Source organism: Crotalus tigris, unplaced genomic scaffold (genome assembly GCF_016545835.1).
Source record: "Crotalus tigris isolate CLP2741 ecotype Arizona unplaced genomic scaffold, ASM1654583v1 scf7180000018825.4774228, whole genome shotgun sequence".
Taxonomy (NCBI): domain Eukaryota; kingdom Metazoa; phylum Chordata; class Lepidosauria; order Squamata; family Viperidae; genus Crotalus; species Crotalus tigris.
In genome coordinates, this window is record NW_024097215.1 from 2083706 (window position 1) to 2104309 (window position 20604).

A 20604-nucleotide genomic window follows, 5' to 3' on the forward strand; every position below is an offset into this window, starting at 1 on the left:
AAGTACTGTATCTTCTCATTTATTATAAAGTTAACAGAAATGAAATATGGTTAATATGATTAGTCTCCATGGGAGTTATTTCTCTTACTAAGCAAAGGTGTAGCAGTTCTGATGACAAGGAACAGAAGCAGCCTTCACAAGAGACTTGACACCTCCCTTCTGTATTGAAAGAGAATATGGAGATTGGCAAGAGTTTAGCTGCCCTAAATTGCCTCATTCTAGGTCCATGAAATGTATAAGAATGAGGGTGAAGGTTCATTCTCTGAGCTTGTGGGTTGGTTTCTGAACATTTCGTTACCAGGCTAGGTAACATCTTCAGGAGAGTTTAAGGGATGTCATTGTAAGTGTCTCATCTGAAACTAGGGCCGTTGCCAGAATTCTTATCCAACATTTCTTCATAATAAATACTCAACACCAAATCTCTTTGATTCTTCTTCTTTGGATTAAATGATTACAATCCCAATTATGAGGAAGGTAGTATGGCGCTTTCCAGCTATGTGTTTCCTAATTGCTCCATTGTATTGCAATTTGGTAGCAAAGTTTTTGAGGTTTCCTGGAGTTGCACTGAAATTGTTGTGGTGCACACCTCAAGGGCCTGAGATGGTGCTCTTCTGCTTCAATGGTTTGAATGAAGACTGCGTTTAAAATAACAGCAGCAGAGTGGCTTCCGGTATGTGCAATGTGTAAAATATATTTTTTTCTATCAAACGTAGTGGTTACAATTGTGATTTTCATTCATATATTTTAGGGAGGCCTGGGGAGTTTTCTCTCTTTTTGCACTGTTATCTTGTCCTTTAACACGGATCCTTTCTCTCCCTTTCTGATACAATTGTTGTTCTGATGCTATAATCAAAGGAACAGGAAATCCTCTGTTGTCTATAGCAGGGAAACTTAAAAGGGTGGGATGGGATGGGATGGGATGGGATGGGATAGGTTAGGATAGGATAGGATAGGATAGAATAGAATAGAATAGAATAGAATAGAATAGAATAGAATAGAATAGAATAGAATAGAATAGAATAGAATAGAATAGAATAGAATGTAGGATAGGATAGGATAGGATAGGATAGGATAGGATAGGATAGGATAGGATAGGATAGGATAGGATAGGACAGGACAGGATAGGACAGGACAGGACAGGACGAGATGAGACAAGACAAGACAAGACAAAACAAGACAAGACATAAAGGGGAATAAATCTTTACAGGACTATGGATAGGCAAGGAAGTAATAGGGAGCATGCTTTACCCATCTTCATCAGAAACAGAAAGGGGATATATCATCAGTAAGGGTCATTGATTTAATGGGCCATAGGTGGATCAACTGCAAAATTGTTATAACATAAAATAGCAGCTGCCACCCAGCAGAGACTGTCGCAGGATAAAATGGCTGCACAGGACAGGAACCGTCTAATACCTGGAGAGTGAGTGCAGACCCTGCAGTCAATCAGAGGTTGTGGCTACTGCCAGGCAAGATCAAAGGCCTGGAGACCATCAGCCCATAAGGATTGAAGGCAGTTCAGGCCAGCAAGCAGCAGTTTTGAATTGGAAAACACTGGCGTGGGATGCATTTCCAATGGTTGGGCGTGGGAGGAAAAAGAAACCATCTGTTCTTGGACTCAGGTAACAATGAATCACCCTCTCAGCGATGGGCCAAGGAGAAAGTGGAGAAATGCCCTCCATTTCATTATGCTATAATGGAAGAATAACTAGAAGGTAGTTAATGAAACTCAAATACTTGGCTACCTAATGAGAAGGAAGGACTCACTGGAGAAGGGCCTAATGCTGGGAAAGATTGAGGGCAATAGAAGAAGGGGATGACAGAGAATGAGATGGCTGGATGGAGTCACTGAAGCAGGAGGCGTGAGCTTAAATGGATTCCAAAAGATGGTAGAGGACAGGAAGACCTGGAGGAACGTTGTCCATGGGGTCGTGACATTATTATCGTTAACAACAAGTTAACGATAATAATGGTGATGAAGACTTTTTCATCAGGAGTGCATCAAGCCAAAACTCAATGGGAGTCCTATGAATAAACTTTTCAGGATTTGACCAGAGCATGGAGTAGATTAACCTTCCTCTCTCTTTGTACTGCAGCATCTATATTTTGGAGTTGGCTCTCCTATTAAATTAAATTAAGCTTCCTAACGATCTATTTGCAATATCTGAATATTGCAAAAATTTCTCTCATTATACACTATATTCAGCACCCTTTCCCACTGTGAAAGTCTGGGTCCTCTGCAAATCTTCCATTCACTGGAGAACACGGGTTGTTCTTCTTAAACAATGAAGCAGATGGTTGTAGAGAGTTTGGGAAACGGAATCAACCTGGATTTTTATTTGGATCCACAAGCTGGATGTTAACAATATTATTCTACAGAAATAAAGACCATACAATCAAGTCCATATCATCCATGAACCTGTATTGTACCTTCCCCCAAAATAGGACATAGTTCTCCGAAGTTTTTTGATTGCAGGAAGAATACTATCTAAGTCTACTCATCGGCCTAACTGTGCATTCTGGCTCCATTCCAATTTGTATATGCAAGGTCTATTATAAACATAGATGCAGAAGAGTATTTCTGGCTCATGATTTTCTTTCAAAATAAAACAGGACGTTCTGAGGTCCTCCTTTTTGACTCAAACCAAGAGGCTTTTTTGCTTCTGAAGAAGTGCTGAGGAACCAACCCGGGAACTCTGCAGATTCAAAGGAGCAGGTATCACCGTTGCCATCACTCTTACTATAAAAAGTGAAAGCTTTGGCATTTTTTGAATCCCAATAAAGTTCCTTAATAGCTTTCTCCTAGGGAAAAAAAGGGAGAGACCATGAGAAAGAAGTGACGTAGGAATACTAGGACAACCTGGTTGTAAGTTGCATCAACCATCATTAGCAGCCCCTTAGAAGATTTCTACAGTCTATCGAGATGGAATTCACGTTTTCCCTTTTTACAGAAAATTTTATAAATTAACACAAGTCAGCTGATCAAGTTTATTTAGTGTCTAAGTGTCCAATCCAAGCAGGTTACATAAGTAGCCATTAGCTAAAGCTTCTAGAAGTCTTCCTTATATACAATAAGGCCGTGGTGGCAAACCTATGGCACACATGCCGTCACCCCAGTCCTAGGCCTTCAGCTGGGTTTTATAAAACCTTTTCGCTTTAGGGCTCCACCGCCGTGTGCAACAAAAATCAATCAATTTTGAAAAAAAGATCTCACAAAGTTGGAATTGATTGATTGAACTTTTTAGTCCCACCCAGTCTGCTGTTACCACTGCAGCCATGCCCACCCAATGGCCCACACCCACCCAATGGCCCACACCAACCAATGGCCACGCCCACCCAGCACCCGATGATACATAAGTGGGTTTTGGGTTGCAGTTTGAGCACTCGGTCTCTAAAAGGTTCGCCATCACTGCAATAAGGAATATATCATTGAGAATAAAAGGATAAATAAAAAGGACAATTTTCCTAGAGAAAGCAAAATATGTTTGTAATGCAAGTCAAACACTCACTTTTAACTCTAGCTGATATTGACCATTCCCAGACTTCACACAAGACAAGCAGCTGTTCTTATTTTCAGGGCCCATAAATATGGGTTGTTGTGGTTTATCTAGAGATCTATTAGGAAGCACGGCCATTAACTGCTCTGGAAAGAATGAAAAACAAGAAACAAGATCAAGGAGTTAAGAAAGAATAGAAAACGGGTTTTTTCCCCCTATTGATGGAGATGTTTAGGATGAGGAACCATTGGTATCTGGCTAACAATATGATTTAAAAAGCAAAAGGCCTCTGGGGAAAAATATAAGGGGGTTATTGTTTTTTATTTTTATTGTTTTTTATTTTCTTTTTCTATACTGTGTTTTTATTGTTCATCAGCTGCCTAGACTCACTGCAAGCGAGTAGGAGGCTATATAAATTTTCTAAATAAATAAACAAACAAGCAAACAAACAAACAAATAATAGTGATAAATGTAACCATCAGCCACAGTGAGTCCTGATATATCCGCCATCAGCTTTTCATCACTCAAAGTATCCCATCAATAATTTTGACCAAGAGAAGGGCTGCAATTTTCAAGCACAAGATAAGAAGCTTAGTTTGTACCTGGTGAATTAGACGATTTCACATCTGCCACTAACACGTTGTTCACCAAAAATAAGTATTTCTGATGAATATCCCATAATTTAAACAATCGAGGATCATGTTCTTTCAACGCGGTTGCTTCTTGATTTATGGAAGGAATAGGGATATGCATTAAATACTTATTATATGTGCAAACGAAGAGAACATTCTAAAGAAGGAACAATCAGAGAAGATTAGAATGATATATATGTCACTGAAAAATGAATTACAAATAATTTGCCCCTCTTTCAAGTGATTTGCACAGATCTACCAGTGTCTCTCGAAAGCTGTTTGGTCTTGGTGGATATCATACCAAGAGGTAGGGGAGAATCCTTGAATATAGCCTTATGGAATGTAAACATGAAAGCAACTGAGATAATACTACAGGACCCAGGAAGAGACAGGGTGGATAAGTTCTGGATAGTTCTAGCTATACAGGAGGAAAAGGCCCTAAAATATGGTTAGCAGGCAGTCATGTGACCACATGTAATTAATGTCAAATACGGGCAAGATGGAAGCAATTATAGCCTAGAGTCACCATTAATTCAATCTGTCCTCGCTTCTTCCTTTTTCCTATCTTTCTTCTTCCACATTGTCCTCTTTCCCTTTTATTTCTCTCTCCTTCCCTCCCTCCCCTTTTGGGTTCACCTTGCTGATATTCAGTCAATCAGCCAATCAAATCTGGATTTGATTCAGTCATAAACCAGCAAAATGCTGCAATTCAGTTTTGAAAGGAAAAAACAGGATTGTATGTAATTAATGTCTTTTGAGAGAGGCATTGTAGTAGACCTGGGCAACCTTGTGCTGTAATTAGAGTTTTAAGAAGATCACCTTCAATCAAAGGTTTAAAACAGTTTCTTTTAACGGAGAGGTGTATGTGTGTGAGAGAGGGGGGGTTAGAAACCAAATATGGGGTGTCAATGGAAGATATAGAAGACTTTGTAAAGCATAAAAAAGGGACAAGCTTAATATATGGCCATTCTCATGTCTAAAATTAACTTTCTGCAAAATAAGATGAGAGTACTCCATGGAGCATCTACTTGATATATCAGCTAATGAATAAGATGAACATTTGCTGGACAGCTCTATTGCTATGTACACAACACTTTGCATTTGTTTTGGTATAGGGTAGCTTCCTCCAGAGAATAGTACTAGGAAAAGTTTTGACTTTAAAAAAACTGAAGATTGTATTTTTGTAGGATTGAAAAAATGAAGCTCATTTTTACAATGGCCAAATAATTAAGGATACATGCATGACTGGGGCAATGTTTCCAAAGCAGCAAATGAAGAGAACAACATCTTTCTCACCTCCTTCAGTACCACGAAATAGATCTGCTATTTCTTCATCCCAAGTCTTCTTATGAGAATGACTTGCCATCTCCCCAACCTTTCTACTTCTTCAGATTTCTCCAGGATCTTCAGAAGAAAGAATAGTTTAAATTAAAAATCCTGGGAAACAAAAGATGGAAAATATCAAAGACATTCTGAACAACATTGGTTGCTTGATTTTCTCAAATGCAATGTAATGTATCAGGTGTTGGAGCATCCACAACTTCTGGTGACAAATCGTTCCACTGATTAGGGAATAGAAGGTAGCTATCGGTGATCAAGATAGAGACGTATAGGAATTTAGGAGAAATGTATAGCATCCTGATGGCGTTCCAAGCCTACCCAAAAGGACCTACATTTTCTTCAAAATTCCAAATTATCTAGTGCTACAATTTCCCCTCTTGTGAAAGGACAAAAAAAAAAAAAAAACCATCACCACCATCCAAACTAGCATTATTAATTATTGCTCATTATTTTTTTCTTTACAGTATGCTTACAGCAAGTGTTTCAGAGTAGTGAATGAGATTGTATTAAGATATAAGCATGATTCAGAAAACCTATAATCCCCGTGACCGAATCAGGTTTGGTTGCTGCAACATTATCCTGAGACAGGTATATTTGCCTTCATTCATAATTTTAATAAGTTGCATCCCTGCTTTAATGGGAAAAAAATAACTATTGAACTATAAGAAAGAAAAATGGAATCAGAACAAATACAAACAAGCCCGGCAGATGTTTTAAAAAGTGCTAAATAGAAAAGCAAGTAGATATAGTTAAACCAGTAAATACAAGGGCTTCTCCAAAGTAGTTTTCTTAAAAGGAAATCTAGTTGCTATCATCTAGTCCCAAAGTACCAAAACATCAATGACTCTTGGACAGAAAATGAAAAGGCCTCTTCCCTATGGATAGTTGGTCCTAGGAGCAGGTAGCCTAACCCAATAAATCAGGTAACAATACCTGTGGAGATGTTCCTTCTTGGGCTGAAGATTCCTTCTGTTTGATCATCACTGGAACTGACATAAGATCTTATATCTATCAGAGGGTGTTAACTGACATGCCCATTGATTAGTTGTGAAATCACCCTCCCGACTACTGTAAGAGATCATTTATCACTACATCTGGCTGTCCAAAACTCCCCATCCCTAAGGTATTGCTTATCTCCAATGACTGATGCCTTCTAATCAGGGTTAACACCCTGACGTTGCTTCAGCTCACGCATGCCAACACAACTGTCCTGCTCAAATTACTCACAAGAGTTGAGTAACCAACTCAGGGTCTGCTGTATTGCATTTCAAACTGTCATGGAAGTCACTTTTGTTCCTTTAGGGGTCAGGAGGGGTCAAGAGTCACAATCCCACCCACACCCCACCAGCTTGATATAATTCAGTTTAACTCTTATTGTCCAGAAGCAAACTTTCATTTTGCACAGAAAGCCTTCATAGAAAGTTTTCCTATTGTTCCTACAAACAATAAATCGGAACATTAATTTGCACGAAGGGTTTAAATAGGATTGAAACTTAGTCTAGAGGGATTAATATGATGAAAGCATTCAGTCCGAAACAATTATTTAATTCTAGGTTATACCTGCATACCAACGCCTTATTTAGATTGTTATAGGACACACAAGGAGCATATCTTTTTTTTTCCATGTTTAGGAGTGATTTGAGGGGAAATATTAAGTTCCTCCTTGACACATGAAATAAAGGATTAAAGCATGGGGCACTGCAAGTTCCATGTGAACTGAACATGATATCACCTAAAATAAAATGGTCGATAAATAAGTAGAAGTCTTCCAGCTGCATTCCTTAATTCATTGACTTTGACTTTACTGGCCTGAGATCTGTTTTCTTGAGGACTTCAATTTGTGTTATGCAGACCCTGTTCAATGAGATTTTCGTCTTAACCTTCTTGTTCATAAATGTTCCTGAATTTCCCCCCTCACTTCAGCCTGCTTTCTGCTTCTGTGTGTCCTTATCCTAATAAATCAAACACCTCAAGTGTACTAGAGCAAAACCTATCAAGATTCTTAATGGAGAATCTCTCCCATGCAAATAGGAAAGTGATGCTTCATATCTGTCTGAGCATCATCCTACAAATTCTGCCAAGTTTTCTCTACGCTAAAATTTCATGACACTCATGGAAAATGCCGCACCTACTCCAGAATATTCTTGTCCTCCTTTCATGCTTCCACTGGCAATCTAGCAATTAGATATTCAAATTAGTCAAGACATGCAAATCAAAGTCAACTTTGGCACACCCATTTTTCCTGGCACTGCAGCCATGGATGGCATGTCTCTTCCAGATGTGTTAGCCAACCACACCCTCCTCCTCCTCCTCCCCAGATCCTGCTTCTCATCCTGGAGAAGAGAAAGTGGGTGGAGTGCAACCTAACCAGATCAACAAACCACACCCATCTTTCCCTCAAAGCCTGGGTTTTTTTTCTCCTTCTTTCACACAAACGCATCTCCAGTAGTAGAAGATTACAGGGATCTGTTGAGGCCACTTGGGAATCGAGCAGGAGAGGATAAAATGGGGGAAAGTCCTAATGGCACTAACACGATGGCAATGAGATGGGAGGGTGGTGCATCCATTCTCGCTCTCAGTGGCTTTTGGTTCCATCGGTTCTGACATCCTTCTGGACCCGCTTCTGGGATCGCGGACTGGGGGCACTGCGTTGTCCTGGTGCATTTCTTCCTCTGAGGCCATTCTCAGTCAGGGGAGAGAGATCTGACCCCTGGCCTTTGCTTCTTTCTCTGCTACTGTTTAACACCTACATGAAACCGCTGGGGGAGGTCATCCGTCACCAGGGGCTGAGATATCATCAGTATGTTGACAATACTCAGCTGAGCCTCTCTGCCCGTGATGACTTAAGTAATGCTGTGGTTTGCCTTTTCCCAGTGCCTGGAATGCAGTTGAGGTCTGGAACTCAACTGCATTGCAAAACTGAACTCTGCCAATACGGAGTGGCTCTGCATTAGGGGCTCCTTTTGCCCTGGGAGAATTGCCATATTTCAGGCTCACTGCTCAAGACTGACAGCCTGGAGGCTGACTAACTTTCCTGTCACTTTGTACTGCAACATCTGTAACGGGTTCTCTTATTAAAGTAAGTTAAGCTTCCTAAGGATCCATTTGCAATATCCAAAGCTGCTATATATTTCTCATTATACCATTTATTAAGCACTCTTTCCAATTGTGAAAGTCTGGGTCCTCTGAAAAAGCTGCCATTCATTGCAGAACAGAAGTTGTTCTTCTTAAACAATGAACCAGATTGTTGTGGAGAGGACTGATTCTTGTAACAGTGTGGGATAACACAGTTGTGCCCAGCCCTGCAAATTTTAAGATTTGTCTGGCTGATTGGCTGATGAATTCTGGGAGTAGAAATCCACAAGTTTTTAATTTGCCAAGTTTGGATACCTCTGGAATAACATCTTAAAGTACTCTAACTCTGCCCATAGCCAGGAGTTCGATCCTGACAGGCTGAAGCTTAACTCGGTCTTCCATCCTTCTGATGTCAGTAAAATAATGAACCAGATTGTTGGGTACAGTATGCTGACTTGGTAAACAACCCTAAAAATGCTGTAAAACACTATGGGGCAGTAGATACTATCTGTCTAAGTGCAGTTGTTACTGCTACTGCTACTGCTATTCATTACCAAAAGATCACTCTCCTTTCTCTCAGCCAACCAATTTAATTCACATATGCAAACCTACTGTTCAAAAGCATATTTGTCAAAAATGAAACTTCAGCAGCTACGTGCCTCTTCGTTTCAACTTGCCATTAGAGTAAGGAGGGGGGAGGTTTTGCTTTAGAAATGATTAAGATGGAGAAATGAAACCCCTATGGTTCCGCTGAAGATCATGAGAGCCTGAAACCATTCCAAGGACACTGTGGCAGGTGTGGAGAAGAAGCAGACGGTTCTCATAACAAAGTGAAATTGTTTACATGGACTATGTGAGAGGGTTGGAGTTGGGCCAGAGAAATTATGTTTAATTCGATGAACTGGTGTCTGGGAACCTCAGAGTTAGTTTTGCTTCGAGATTACCATGCTGTGTACTCAATAAACAGGAAGAGTTTGGGAAACAGAATGAACCTGGATTTTTATTTGGATCTGCGAGATGGATGTTGACAATATTGTTCTACAGAAATAAAGACCATACAATCAAGTCCATATCATCCATGAACCTGTATTGTACCTTCCCCCAAAATATGACATAGTTCTCCCAAAGCTTTTTAATTGCATGAAGAATACTATCTAAGTCTAATCATTGGCCTAATTGTGCATTCTGGCTCCATTCCATTTGTATATGCAAGGTCTATTATCAAAATAGATGCAGAAGAGTATTTCTGGCTCATAATTTTCTTTCAAAATAAAACAGGACATTCTGAGGTCCTCCTTTTTGACTCAAACCAAGAGGCTTTTTTGCTTCTGAAGAAGTGCTGAGGAACCAACCCGGGAACTCTGCAGATTCAAAGGAGCAGGTATCACCGTTGCCATCACTCTTACTATAAAAAGTGAAAACTTTGGCGTTTTTTGGATCCGAGTAAAGATCCTGAATAGCTTTTTCCTAGGGAAAAAAAGGGAGAGACCATGAGAAAGAAGTGACGTAGGAACACTAGGACAACCTGGTTGCAAGTTACATAAACCATCATTAGCAGCCCCTTAGACGATTTCTACTGTCTATCGAGATGGAATTCATGTTTTCCCTTTTTACAGAAAGTTTTATAAATTAACACAAGTCAGCCAATCAAGTTTATTTAATGTCTAAGAGATAGACATTAAAGAGATTCTATCCAATCAGTTTAAATAAGTAGTCATTAGCTAAAGCTTCTGGAAGTCTTCCTTAGATACAATAAGGAATATATCACTGAGAATAAAAGGATAAATAAAAAGGACAATTTTCCTAGAGAAAGCAAAATATGTTTGTAATGCAAGTCAAACACTCACTTTTAACTCTAGCTGATATTGACCATTCCCAGACTTCACACAAGACAAGCAGCTGTTCTTATTTTCAAGGCCCATAAATATGGGTTGTCGTGGTTTATCTAGAGATGTATTAGGAAGCACGGCCATTAACTGCTCTGGAAAGAATGAAAAACAAGAAACAAGATCAAGGAGTTAAGAAAGAATAGAAAACGGGTTTTTTCCCCCTATTGATAGAGATGTTTAGGATGAGGAACCATTGGTATCTGGCTAACAATATGATTTAAAAAGCAAAAATATAAGGGGGTTATTGTTTTTTATTTTTATTGTTTTTTATTTTCTTTTTCTGTACTGTGTTTTTATTGTTCATCAGCTGCCTAGACTCACCGCAAACGAGTAGGAGGCTATATAAATTTTCTAAATAAATAAACAAACAAGCAAACAAACAAATAAATAATAGTGTTAAATGTGACCATCAGCCACAGTGATATATCCGCCATCAGCTTTTCATCACTCAAAGTATCCCATCAATAATTTTGTCCAAGAGAAGGGCTGCAATTTTCAAGCACAAGATAAGAAGCTTAGTTTGTACCTGGTGAATTAGAAGTTTTCACATCTGCCACTAACATGTTGTTCACCAAAAATAAGTATTTCTGATGAATATCCCATAATTTAAACAATCGAGGATCGGGTTCTTTGACACGGATTTTTTCTGGATTTATGGAAGGAATAGGGATATGCATTAAATACTTATTATATGTGCAAACGAAGAGAACATTCTAAAGAAGGAACAATCAGAGAAGATTAGAATGATATATATGTCACTGAAAAATGAATTACAAATAATTTGCCCCTCTTCCAAGTGATTTGCACAGATCTACCAGTGTCTCTCGAAAGCTGTTTGGTCTTGGTGGATATCATACCAAGAGGCAGGGGAGAATCCTTAGATATAGCCTTATGGAATGTAAACATGAAAGCAACTGAGATAATACTACAGGACCCAGGAAGAGACAGGGTGGAGAATCACAAGTGGGTAAGTTCTGGATAGTTCTAGCTATACAGGAGGAAAAGGCCCTAAAATATAGTTAGCAGGCAGTCATGTGACTGCATGTAATTAATGTCAAATACGGGCAAGATGAAAGCAATTATAGCCTAGAGTCACCATTAATTCAATCTGTCCTCGCTTCTTCCTTTTTCCTATCTTTCTTCTTCCACATTGTCCTCTTTCCCTTTTATTTCTCTCTCCTTCCCTCCCTCCCCTTTTGGGTTCACCTTGCTGATATTCAGTCAATCAGCCAATCAAATCTGGATTTGATTCAGTCATAAACCAGCAAAATGCTGCAATTCAGTTTTGAAAGGAAAAAACAGGATTGTATGAAATTAATGTCTTTTGAGAGAGGCATTGTAGTAGTCCTGGGCAACCTTGTGCTGTAATTAGAGTTTTAAGAAGATCACCTTCAATGAAAGGTTTAAAACAGTTTCTTTTAACGGAGAGGTGTATGTGTGTGAGAGAGGGGGGGTTAGAAACCAAATTTGAGGTGTCAATGGAAGATATAGAAGACTTTGTAAAGCATAGAAAAGGGACAAGCTTAATATATGGCCATTCTCATGTCTAAAATTAACTTTCTGCAAAATAAGATCAGAGTACACAAGTGCTATAATCCATGGAGCATCTACTTGATATATCAGCTAATGAATAAGATGAACATTTGCTGGACAGCTCTATTGCTATGTACACAACACTTTGCATTTGTTCTGGTATAGGGTAGCTTCCTCCAGAGAGTAGCACTAAGAAAGTTTTGACTTTAAAAAAACTGAAGATTGTATTTTTGTAGGATTGAAAAAATGAAGCTCATTTTTACAATGGCCAAATAATTAAGGATACATGCATGACTGGGGCAATGTTTCCAAAGCAGCAAATGAAGAGAACAACATCTTTCTCATCTCCTTCAGTACCACGAAATAGATCTGCTATTTCTTCATCCCAAGTCTTCTTATGAGAATAACTTGCCATCTCCCCAACCTTTCTACTTCTTCAGATTTCTCTAGGATCTTCAGAAGAAAGAATAGTTTAAATTAAAAATCCTGGGAAACAAAAGATGGAAAATATCAAAGACATTCTGAACAACATTGGTTGCTTGATTTTCTCAAATGCAATGTAATGTATCAGGTGTTGGAGCATCCACAACTTCTGGTGACAAGTCGTTTCACTGATTAGGAAACAGAAGATAGCTATCGGTGATCAAGATAGAGATGTATAGGAATTTAGGAGAAATGTATAGCATCCTGATGGCATTCCAAGCCTACCCAAAAGGACCTACATTTTCTTCAAAATTCCAAATTATCTAGTGCTACAATTTCCCCTTGTGAAAGGACAAAAAAAATAACATCACCACCATCCAAACTAGCCTTACTAATTATTGCTCATTATTTTTTCTTTATAGTATGCTTACAGCAAATGTTTCAGAGTAGTGAATGAGATTGTATTTCTGAGCTTGACTCAGAAAACCTATAATCCCCATGACCGAATCAGGTTTGGTTGCTGCAACATTATCCTGAGACAGGTATATTCGCCTTCATTCATAATTTTAATAAGTTGCATCCCTGCTTTAATGGGAAAAAAATAACTATTGAACTGTAAGAAAGAAAAATGGAATCAGAACAAATACAAACAAGCCCGGCAGATGTTTTAAAAAGTGCTAAATAGAAAAGCAAGTAGATATAGTTAAACCAGTAAATACAAGGGCTTCTCCAAAGTAATTTTCTTAAAAGGAAATCTAGTTGCTATCATCTAGTCCCAAAGTACCAAAACATCAATGACTCTTGGACAGAAAATGAAAGGGCCTCTTCCCTATGGATAGTTGGTCCTAGGAGCAGGTAGCCTAACCCAATAAATCAGGTGACAATACCTGTGGAGATGTTCCTTCTTGGGCTGAAGATTCCTTCTGTTTGATCATCACTGGAACTGACATAAGATTTTATATCTATCAGAGGGTGTTAACTGACATGCCCATCGATTAGTTGTGAAATCACCCTCCCGACTACTGTAAGAAATCATTTATCACTACATCTGGCTGTCCAAAACTCCCCATCCCTAAGGTATTGCTTATCTCCAATGACTGATGCCTTCTAATCAGGGTTAACACCCTGACATTGCTTCAGCTCATGCATGACAACACAACTGTCCTGGTCAAATTACTCACAAGAGTTGAGTAACCAACTCAGGGTCTGCTGTATTGCATTTCAAACTGTAATTTCAACATCTTCTGAACAATGAGGTCACTTTTGTCCCTTGAGGGGTCAGGAGAGGTCAAGAGTCACAATCCCACCCCAACCCCACCAGCTTGATATAATTCAGTTTAGCTCTTAATGTCCAGAAGCAATCTTTCGTTTTGCACAGAAAGCCTTCATAGAAGGTTTTCCTATGGTTTGGTTACAAACAATAAATCGGAACATTAATTTGCATGAAGGATTTAAATAGAATTGAAACTTAGTCTAGATGGATTAATATGATGAAAGCATTCAGTCCGAAAGCAATTATTTAAATCTAGGTTATACCTGCATACCAACGCCTTATTTAGATTATTATATTATACACAAGGAGCATATCTTATTTTTTTTTCCATATTTAGGAGTGATTTGAGGGAAAATATTAAGTTTCTCCTTGACACATGAAATAAAGGACTAAAGCATGGGGCACTGCAAGAACTGAACATGGTATTACCTAAAATAAAATTGTTGACAAATAAGTAGACGTCTTCCAGCTGCATTCCTTAATTCATTGACTTTGAGTTTATTGGCCTGAGATCTGTTTTCTTGAGGACTTCAATTTGTACATGAGATTTTCGTCTTAACCTTCTTGTTCATAAATGTTCCTGAATTTTCCCCCTCACTTCAGCCTGCTTTCTGCTTCCATGTGTCCTTATCCTAATAAATCAAACACCTCAAGTGTACTGGAGCAAAACCTATCAAGATTCTTAATGGAGAATCTCTCCCATGCAAATAGGAAAGTGATGCTTCATATTTGTCCGAGCATCATCCTACAAATTCTGCCAGGTTTTCTCCAAACTAAAGTTTCATGACACTCATGGAAAATGCTTCAGAATATTCTTGCCCTCCTTTCATGCTTCCACTGACAATCTAGCAATTAGATGTTCAAATTAGCCAAGACATGTTGGGCACACCCATTTTTCCTGGCACTGCAGCCATGGATGGCATGTCTCTTCCAGATGTGTTAGCCAACCACACCCTCCTCCTCCTCCTCCTCCTCCTCCTCCTCCCCAGATCCTGCTTCTCACCCTGGAGAAGAGAAAGTGGGTGGGGTGCAACCTAACCAGATCAACAAACCACACCCATCTTTCCCTCAAAGCCTGGGTTTTTTTCTCCTTCTTTCACACAAACACATCTCCAGTAGTGGAAGATTACAGGGATCTGTTGAGGCCACTTGGGAATCGAGCAGGAGAGGATAAAATGGGGGAAAGTCCTAATGGCACTAACACAATGGCAATGAGATGGGAGGGTGGTGCATCCATTCTCGCTCTCAGTGGCTTTTGGTTCCATCGGTTCTGACATCCTTCTGGACCCGCTTCTGGGATCGCGGACTGGGGGCACTGCGTTGTCCTGGTGCATTTCTTCCTCTGAGGCCATTCTCAGTCAATACTGATGAGGGGAGAGAGATCTGACCCCTGGCCTTTGCTTCTTTCTCTGCTACTGTTTAACACCTACATGAAACTGCTGGAAAAGGTTATCCATGCTGGCTCAGGAATTCTGGGAGTTGAAGTCCACGAGTCATAAAAGAGCCAAGGTTGCCTACCCCTGGACTAGGTGAATGTGCATTTCCTTTTTAAAAAAAAAAACTAAAAATGTAAATATAATTCACAGAAAACCAGACACTTACTTCCAACACTTTTGTTTTTATTGCGGCTTTATTAGTTCATTGTTATTTTCTCTCTTGATGGGTATTTTTCCATACCAATCAAGGAACCCATTTTTGCAAGTCTATGTAATGCAGAAGACAATGGTACAAAGGACTGAATAACAAACTTGAAACTACTGTTTTCCCTTAGCCACAGACTCAGGAAGAATTCCTTTAAAGAGACAAGAATGCACTCTCATAAATAAGTTGGCCCCAAGCTTTAAATTCTATGTCTGTTCCCTCTCTTCTCAAATAATAGTCTTTTAGCCCTCCTTTTCTATGTTTTGTGAGGTAAAGACATCTCTACCATGTTTACATAACAGGTCTGGCTGGCCTGACAATTTTTAGTTCCGCCTTTATGATATTTTCTTCAAAAGATCACCAAGTACGACAGGTTTTCTGGATCAGGCAAACTGTCATCTATCTCTACTGTGGATCCCACCTTCTGCTTCATTATCACAGTCTGTTCAAAAGAAAAAAGCCAAAAGCCAAAAAATATTTCCATCACATATAAAATATAGCAAAACAATCCGCTCCATCTCTCTTTGAAAACAAAACTTCTGATTCAGTTTATTCTTTGAAAATGAAACAGGATGTTTTCAGGTCCTCCTTTTTGGCTCAAGCCAAGAGGCTTGTTTGATTCAGCAGAAGAACTTAAGAACCATCCAGGGAACTGCGCAGATTCAAAAGAGCAAGTATCTGGGCTGCCATCGGTCTTGCTGTAAAAAGTGAAGCTCAACAACTCCTCTCTGTTTTTGTATAGCTGCATAATGTTTCCGTTCTAAAAACAGGAAGACTTCATTAGAAAGCAGTTACGTAGGATAGCACGGCTGCAAAACTCCTCTTGAATAATTTATAGCACCTTAGAAGACACATTTTCTACTAATAGGGACATCAATACACCCTCTTTAAGCAAAGTTTCCTTTGTCACTGTCTTGTTATTTAAAAAACCCACAAATATTTAGCTGATAAGCCAGTGACAACAGCAATTATGCCAAATGTAACCAGAAAACAAGGAGAACGTGGGAGTAAATGCTTTTACAGAAGTGTTTAGGTGTACTTGTATGTACATAGAGTAAGCCATCATATTGTTGAAGCTACTGTACTTTGCACTTTTTCAAAAAAAAAATAAAAATCATTACCAATACGTGACAAGGTAACATCTAAGAGGGAGAAAAAGAGAGAAAGAGAAAGAAACAGAGAAAGAGAGAAAGAAAGAGAGAGAGGAAGAGAGAGAAATGTCTGTAATCTGGCAATATGGTTACCAGATTACAGAAATTTCTCTCTTTCTCTTTTTCTTTCTCTCTTTCTTTCTTTCCAACCACATCACTTGGATCTGTAAAAAATGATTGGACTCAGGAAGATAATTCCCATTTAACCATCTCTAGATTTCCATTGGTGAAAAGTATTTGAGACTTTTTAATACCAGCACAGAATAGAAATAGTACAAATCATGCAACATAAAAGGACAAACAAGGATAATTTTCCAAGAGAAACTGTCCTCCCCCATTGAAGTATAAGTGAAATACTCACTATTAACTGGAGCTGAACTTGACCCCCCTCAGGCTGCACACAGTTCATTACAGTTTTTGGATGGATACCCATAAAGATGGCTTGTTTTCTTACATCCAGAGCATTATTAGGGAGCACAGAGATGAACTGCTCTGGGAAAGAATCACAGGAAGATACAATGTAAGGGGCGTTGGAATTCATTGTTGGAATGTATTTTTATGCAACCACCACAGTAGTATTCAGCCAGTAGATGACAGTGTTTACAAGTTTGGATTTATGATATATATACCAGTGATGGCGAACCTTTTAGAGACTGAGTGGCCAAACTGCAACTCAAAACCCACTTACGCATCGTCGAGTGCCGGGTGGGTGTGGCCCATTGGGTGGGTGTGGCCCATTGGGTGGGCGTAGCTGTGGTGGTAACGGCAGACTGGGTGGGACTAAAAAGTTCAATCAATTCCAACTATGCAAGATCTTTTTTTCCCGCGAGAAGTTGAAATTGACTGATTGAACCTTTTTTTTTTTTTGCACACGGTGGCGGAGGCCTAAAGCAAAAAGGTTTTATAAAACCCAGCTGAAGGCCTAGGACTGGGGCGATGGTGTGCATCGTGCCGCCTCTGGCACCCGTGCCCTAGGTTTGCCACCACTGATATATACTCTATGTTCTGTTGTTCTAAGTAGAGTTTCCTGTTTCCTGTTACAGTAAAACTGTTAAGCAGTAAAGTACATGGCGACTGTACTCTTGATTTGCTCTGTGGTGCTATATATAAACAGAATTTCTAACAAGAGGACAAGAAAAAATGGCATGGGTTTTTTTTCTATTAGTTGGGATGTTTTGGATGAGAAGCCACTGATGTTAGGTTAAGAACAAGATTTACCAAAGCAAAAAAAAAGTGGTAAGAAGAACTACAAGTCTTCAACCAGAGATAAGGCCTTTGTAGGCACATCACTCCTCTAGATACTATGGTAGAACTGTGTTAATCAACGGTAGCAAAGAATCAGGAGTCTACTAGTGCCTTCCTAACGAACAATTTTATTAAAAGGCATAGCACTTTTAGAAGTCAACAATTCACTTTATTAGATGCAGAAATGAACAGAGATACATCAGTTTAGCTACTTTGTGCAACTGAGTTATGGTTCATGAAAGCGTATGCTTTTTTATAAGATGTATTAGTTGGAAAAGGTGCCACCAAACTCCTGATTTCTTGTAAGAACATCTGAATCCAGGAGAAATTTGGAACTGGGAGAAATACTATGGTTCTTTCCATGGCAGCATTTCAAAGCCAAAGATTTAGTGAGGTGTGCATTTCCACTTCTAACATATCAATAAGAACGCAGAATGGCAAGATTACTTTCCAGCACCAGTCTATTGCCCATGGACTTATCTAGTTATTTAATTATCTGAATTCCAACATCTAAAGAATTCAAGTATCTAGAGGCACAGAGGAACACCTATAGAATGTTGGAGACCCAGATTTAGAGAATGAAGCATTCCACAGAAAATCTTTGAACTGAGAATTCAGGGTAGCTTTACCAAACTGGTTTCCAGTCTGCTCTTAGACAGTCATTTCTGACATCTCCAGTATCAATTCTGGACATCAGAGATATTTCATTAATCATTTTGGCCAAGAAAGAGTAGGACTGTTCCAGTTAAAAACAAAGAGCTTTTTTTATTTTTTTTACCTGTTGAATTTGAATCATTTGGACTTGCCACTAACTTGTCATCACCCATCAGGCTGAAAATCCTCTGGTGGATATCCCAAAATCTGAACAAACGTGGATCTGGATCGGCAGCAATATGAAAGCCACCTGGTTTAGGTTTTTAGGAGAAAAATTGTATAATATATAAGGAAGCAGTTGCTTAAAATCTGACTCAAAATTAAACATTACTTGGTTATACTTAACGTTGTTAACTAGTAGAATATTAATTGATATCCCTCACTGTGCATGCATATTTTTCATTTGTAAAGAATAGGAAAAACACATTTTATTTCTACATTCTCTAAGTTATTTAGAATATAGGCATGTTTTGGAAACATCTCTAGAGCAATAAAGGACAAAAAATAAATGATTTTTTTTTTACCCTGGTCAAAGTCTTTGAATAAATTTTTCATTTCTTCATCCCATGTCTTCTTTTCAGCTTTTCCTGCCATTTCTATGGCTTTTCCCAAATTTTCAGATTTTTCTAGAATTCCTTAGCGAGAGTTGGTTGGGTGTTTTACAAAGGCTGGAAAACTTTAAATTTTTGTTAATTGTTTTCGATGCATAGCATCTTCATTTGACAGACAGACAGACAGACAGACATTAGGGAGAGAGATGGTTTGCAATAAATTCATTAAACCAATCAGAACAAAAACCATAATAAATAAAACAGTAATAGAATTTTATTGCCTTCTCCAAAAAAGCCCCTTAGTTTTTTGTTAATTATATTTAATACATAGGATCTTTATTTTGTGAAATTTTAATAATGAAATAATGAAATTGCAGAATTAAGGAGAGAGAGAGAGAGAGAGAGAGAGAGAGAGAGAGAGAGAGAGAGAGAGAGAGAGAGAGAGAGAGAGAGAGAGAGAACACTCTTCAAACTAACCAGAATTGAACCAGAATAAATAAACACTGGATTTTTTGAGTCCGTGAAACAAGGTTTCTGAAACATATCTGTAGAAGGCCATATCCTCACTAGTGACATTTAGCACATTCTCAAGTTCCAGATCTCCTCCTTTACATCTTCTTTGGCCCACGAAGCAGAGAATGCAGCACCAGAAGTTCTAAGCAGAGAAATGAGAAATTAATACCTGTGCAAATGTGGACACTTTTGTGAGCCTTGACGGATATCTGTCTTTCTGTGATGTTGTCTGGGCTTGCTGTTACAAGTTTTAACAACCAGTGGATGCACTTTATATAATATGCCTAATACTTGCATTTTGATTAGCCCTGATTGGGCCTCATGTTTTCGAGGAACTATATTATTGGTTGGTTCAGTAAAAAAACAACTGCTTTTTTTTCTTCCCACATCCTGCCCACAAGTGCTTTCAACCAGACCAAGAAGCTCTTGAAGATATTGCCCAACCTATTATGTGGCCATAATTTTGGAGAAAAAGTAACTGCTGACTCTGCCAAAGCTTTTTGCAACACTCAGAGTTCATTTAAATGCAAAAACACACGCCTAGTCTTTGACACCTTGACTGAGGCAAGATGGCCATCACGGGGTGGGGTTGAACTCTGAACTGAAGATGCTGGAGGTGTTCTCTTCCTCCAAAGGAATTCCTTTTAGCTCAGGACTTCAGAATCCAGAATGCCCATTAAGGAGCAAAGAAGGAAGGGGAGGCAGAATGTCTATGGAGATTCTCAGTCATCCAGGTCATAGTTATCCCAAAGGTGCTTTTTCTGGACTTTCTTGTTTTTCTCTGAAGACGTTTCGCTTCTCATCCAAGCAGCTTCTCCAGCTCTGACTGGATGGTGAAAAAGCTTCTTGGATGAGAAGTGAAACTTTCTTTCTTCAAAGAAAAACAAGGAAGTCCAGTTGCCTCGTGAAAAAGCACCTTTGGGGGAGGCAGAATGGGCGTGGAGGGATCCACCTTGGGTTTATTTTTAGGAGGACTGAAACTTTAAAATGCTGGAGAAAATACAAAGTGGGAAGAAGAAACTCTAGGGCAGTGGTTCTCAACCTTTTTAATGCCGCAACCCCAACCGGTCGTAAGTCGAGGACTAAACCGGTCGTAGGTTGAGGACTAAACCAGTCGTAAGTCAAGGACTACCCAACCGGTCGTAAGTCGAGGACTTTCCCTGCCCTTGAGCACCGCGCATGCATG

At 39.1% G+C, this 20604-nt stretch overlaps 3 protein-coding genes across 11 annotated transcripts; all 3 read right to left on the reverse strand.

Moving 5' to 3' along the window:
* Positions 1 to 2308: 2308 nt before the first annotated feature.
* On the reverse strand, positions 2309 to 6460 carry LOC120313969 (interleukin-1 family member 10-like). Of its 6 annotated transcripts, none has more exons than XM_039356526.1 (5): positions 6404 to 6460; positions 5426 to 5533; positions 4100 to 4216; positions 3510 to 3643; positions 2309 to 2802 (listed from the first exon to the last, which is right to left on the reverse strand). In XM_039356526.1, exons 2-5 carry the CDS (start codon positions 5493 to 5495, stop codon positions 2587 to 2589), a joined length of 537 nt encoding a protein of 178 aa, XP_039212460.1. In that variant the 5' UTR covers positions 5496 to 5533; positions 6404 to 6460; the 3' UTR covers positions 2309 to 2586. The 6 variants fall into 6 exon arrangements, with proteins under 6 accessions (XP_039212460.1, XP_039212456.1, XP_039212459.1 ...); XM_039356522.1 differs by having other exon boundaries at positions 4100 to 4219; XM_039356525.1 differs by having other exon boundaries at positions 5426 to 5566; positions 6404 to 6453.
* Positions 6461 to 9518: 3058 nt separating this feature from the next.
* Positions 9519 to 13320, reverse strand: LOC120313962 (interleukin-1 family member 10-like). Of its 2 annotated transcripts, none has more exons than XM_039356512.1 (5): positions 13278 to 13320; positions 12325 to 12420; positions 10961 to 11080; positions 10393 to 10526; positions 9519 to 10012 (listed from the first exon to the last, which is right to left on the reverse strand). In XM_039356512.1, exons 2-5 carry the CDS (start codon positions 12380 to 12382, stop codon positions 9797 to 9799), a joined length of 528 nt encoding a protein of 175 aa, XP_039212446.1. In that variant the 5' UTR covers positions 12383 to 12420; positions 13278 to 13320; the 3' UTR covers positions 9519 to 9796. The 2 variants fall into 2 exon arrangements, with proteins under 2 accessions (XP_039212446.1, XP_039212447.1); XM_039356513.1 differs by having other exon boundaries at positions 12325 to 12453; positions 13278 to 13311.
* A 1940-nt stretch (positions 13321 to 15260) lies between these two features.
* LOC120314012 (interleukin-1 family member 10-like) lies at positions 15261 to 19699 on the reverse strand. 3 transcript variants are annotated; one of them, XM_039356624.1, is made up of 5 exons: positions 19588 to 19699; positions 18879 to 19030; positions 18479 to 18604; positions 16817 to 16947; positions 15261 to 16064 (listed from the first exon to the last, which is right to left on the reverse strand). In XM_039356624.1, exons 2-5 carry the CDS (start codon positions 18946 to 18948, stop codon positions 15849 to 15851), a joined length of 543 nt encoding a protein of 180 aa, XP_039212558.1. In that variant the 5' UTR covers positions 18949 to 19030; positions 19588 to 19699; the 3' UTR covers positions 15261 to 15848. The 3 variants fall into 3 exon arrangements, with proteins under 3 accessions (XP_039212558.1, XP_039212560.1, XP_039212559.1); XM_039356626.1 differs by having other exon boundaries at positions 18879 to 19067; positions 19588 to 19637; XM_039356625.1 differs by lacking the exon at positions 19588 to 19699 and adding an exon at positions 19383 to 19570.
* Between the last annotated feature and the right edge of the window lie 905 nt (positions 19700 to 20604).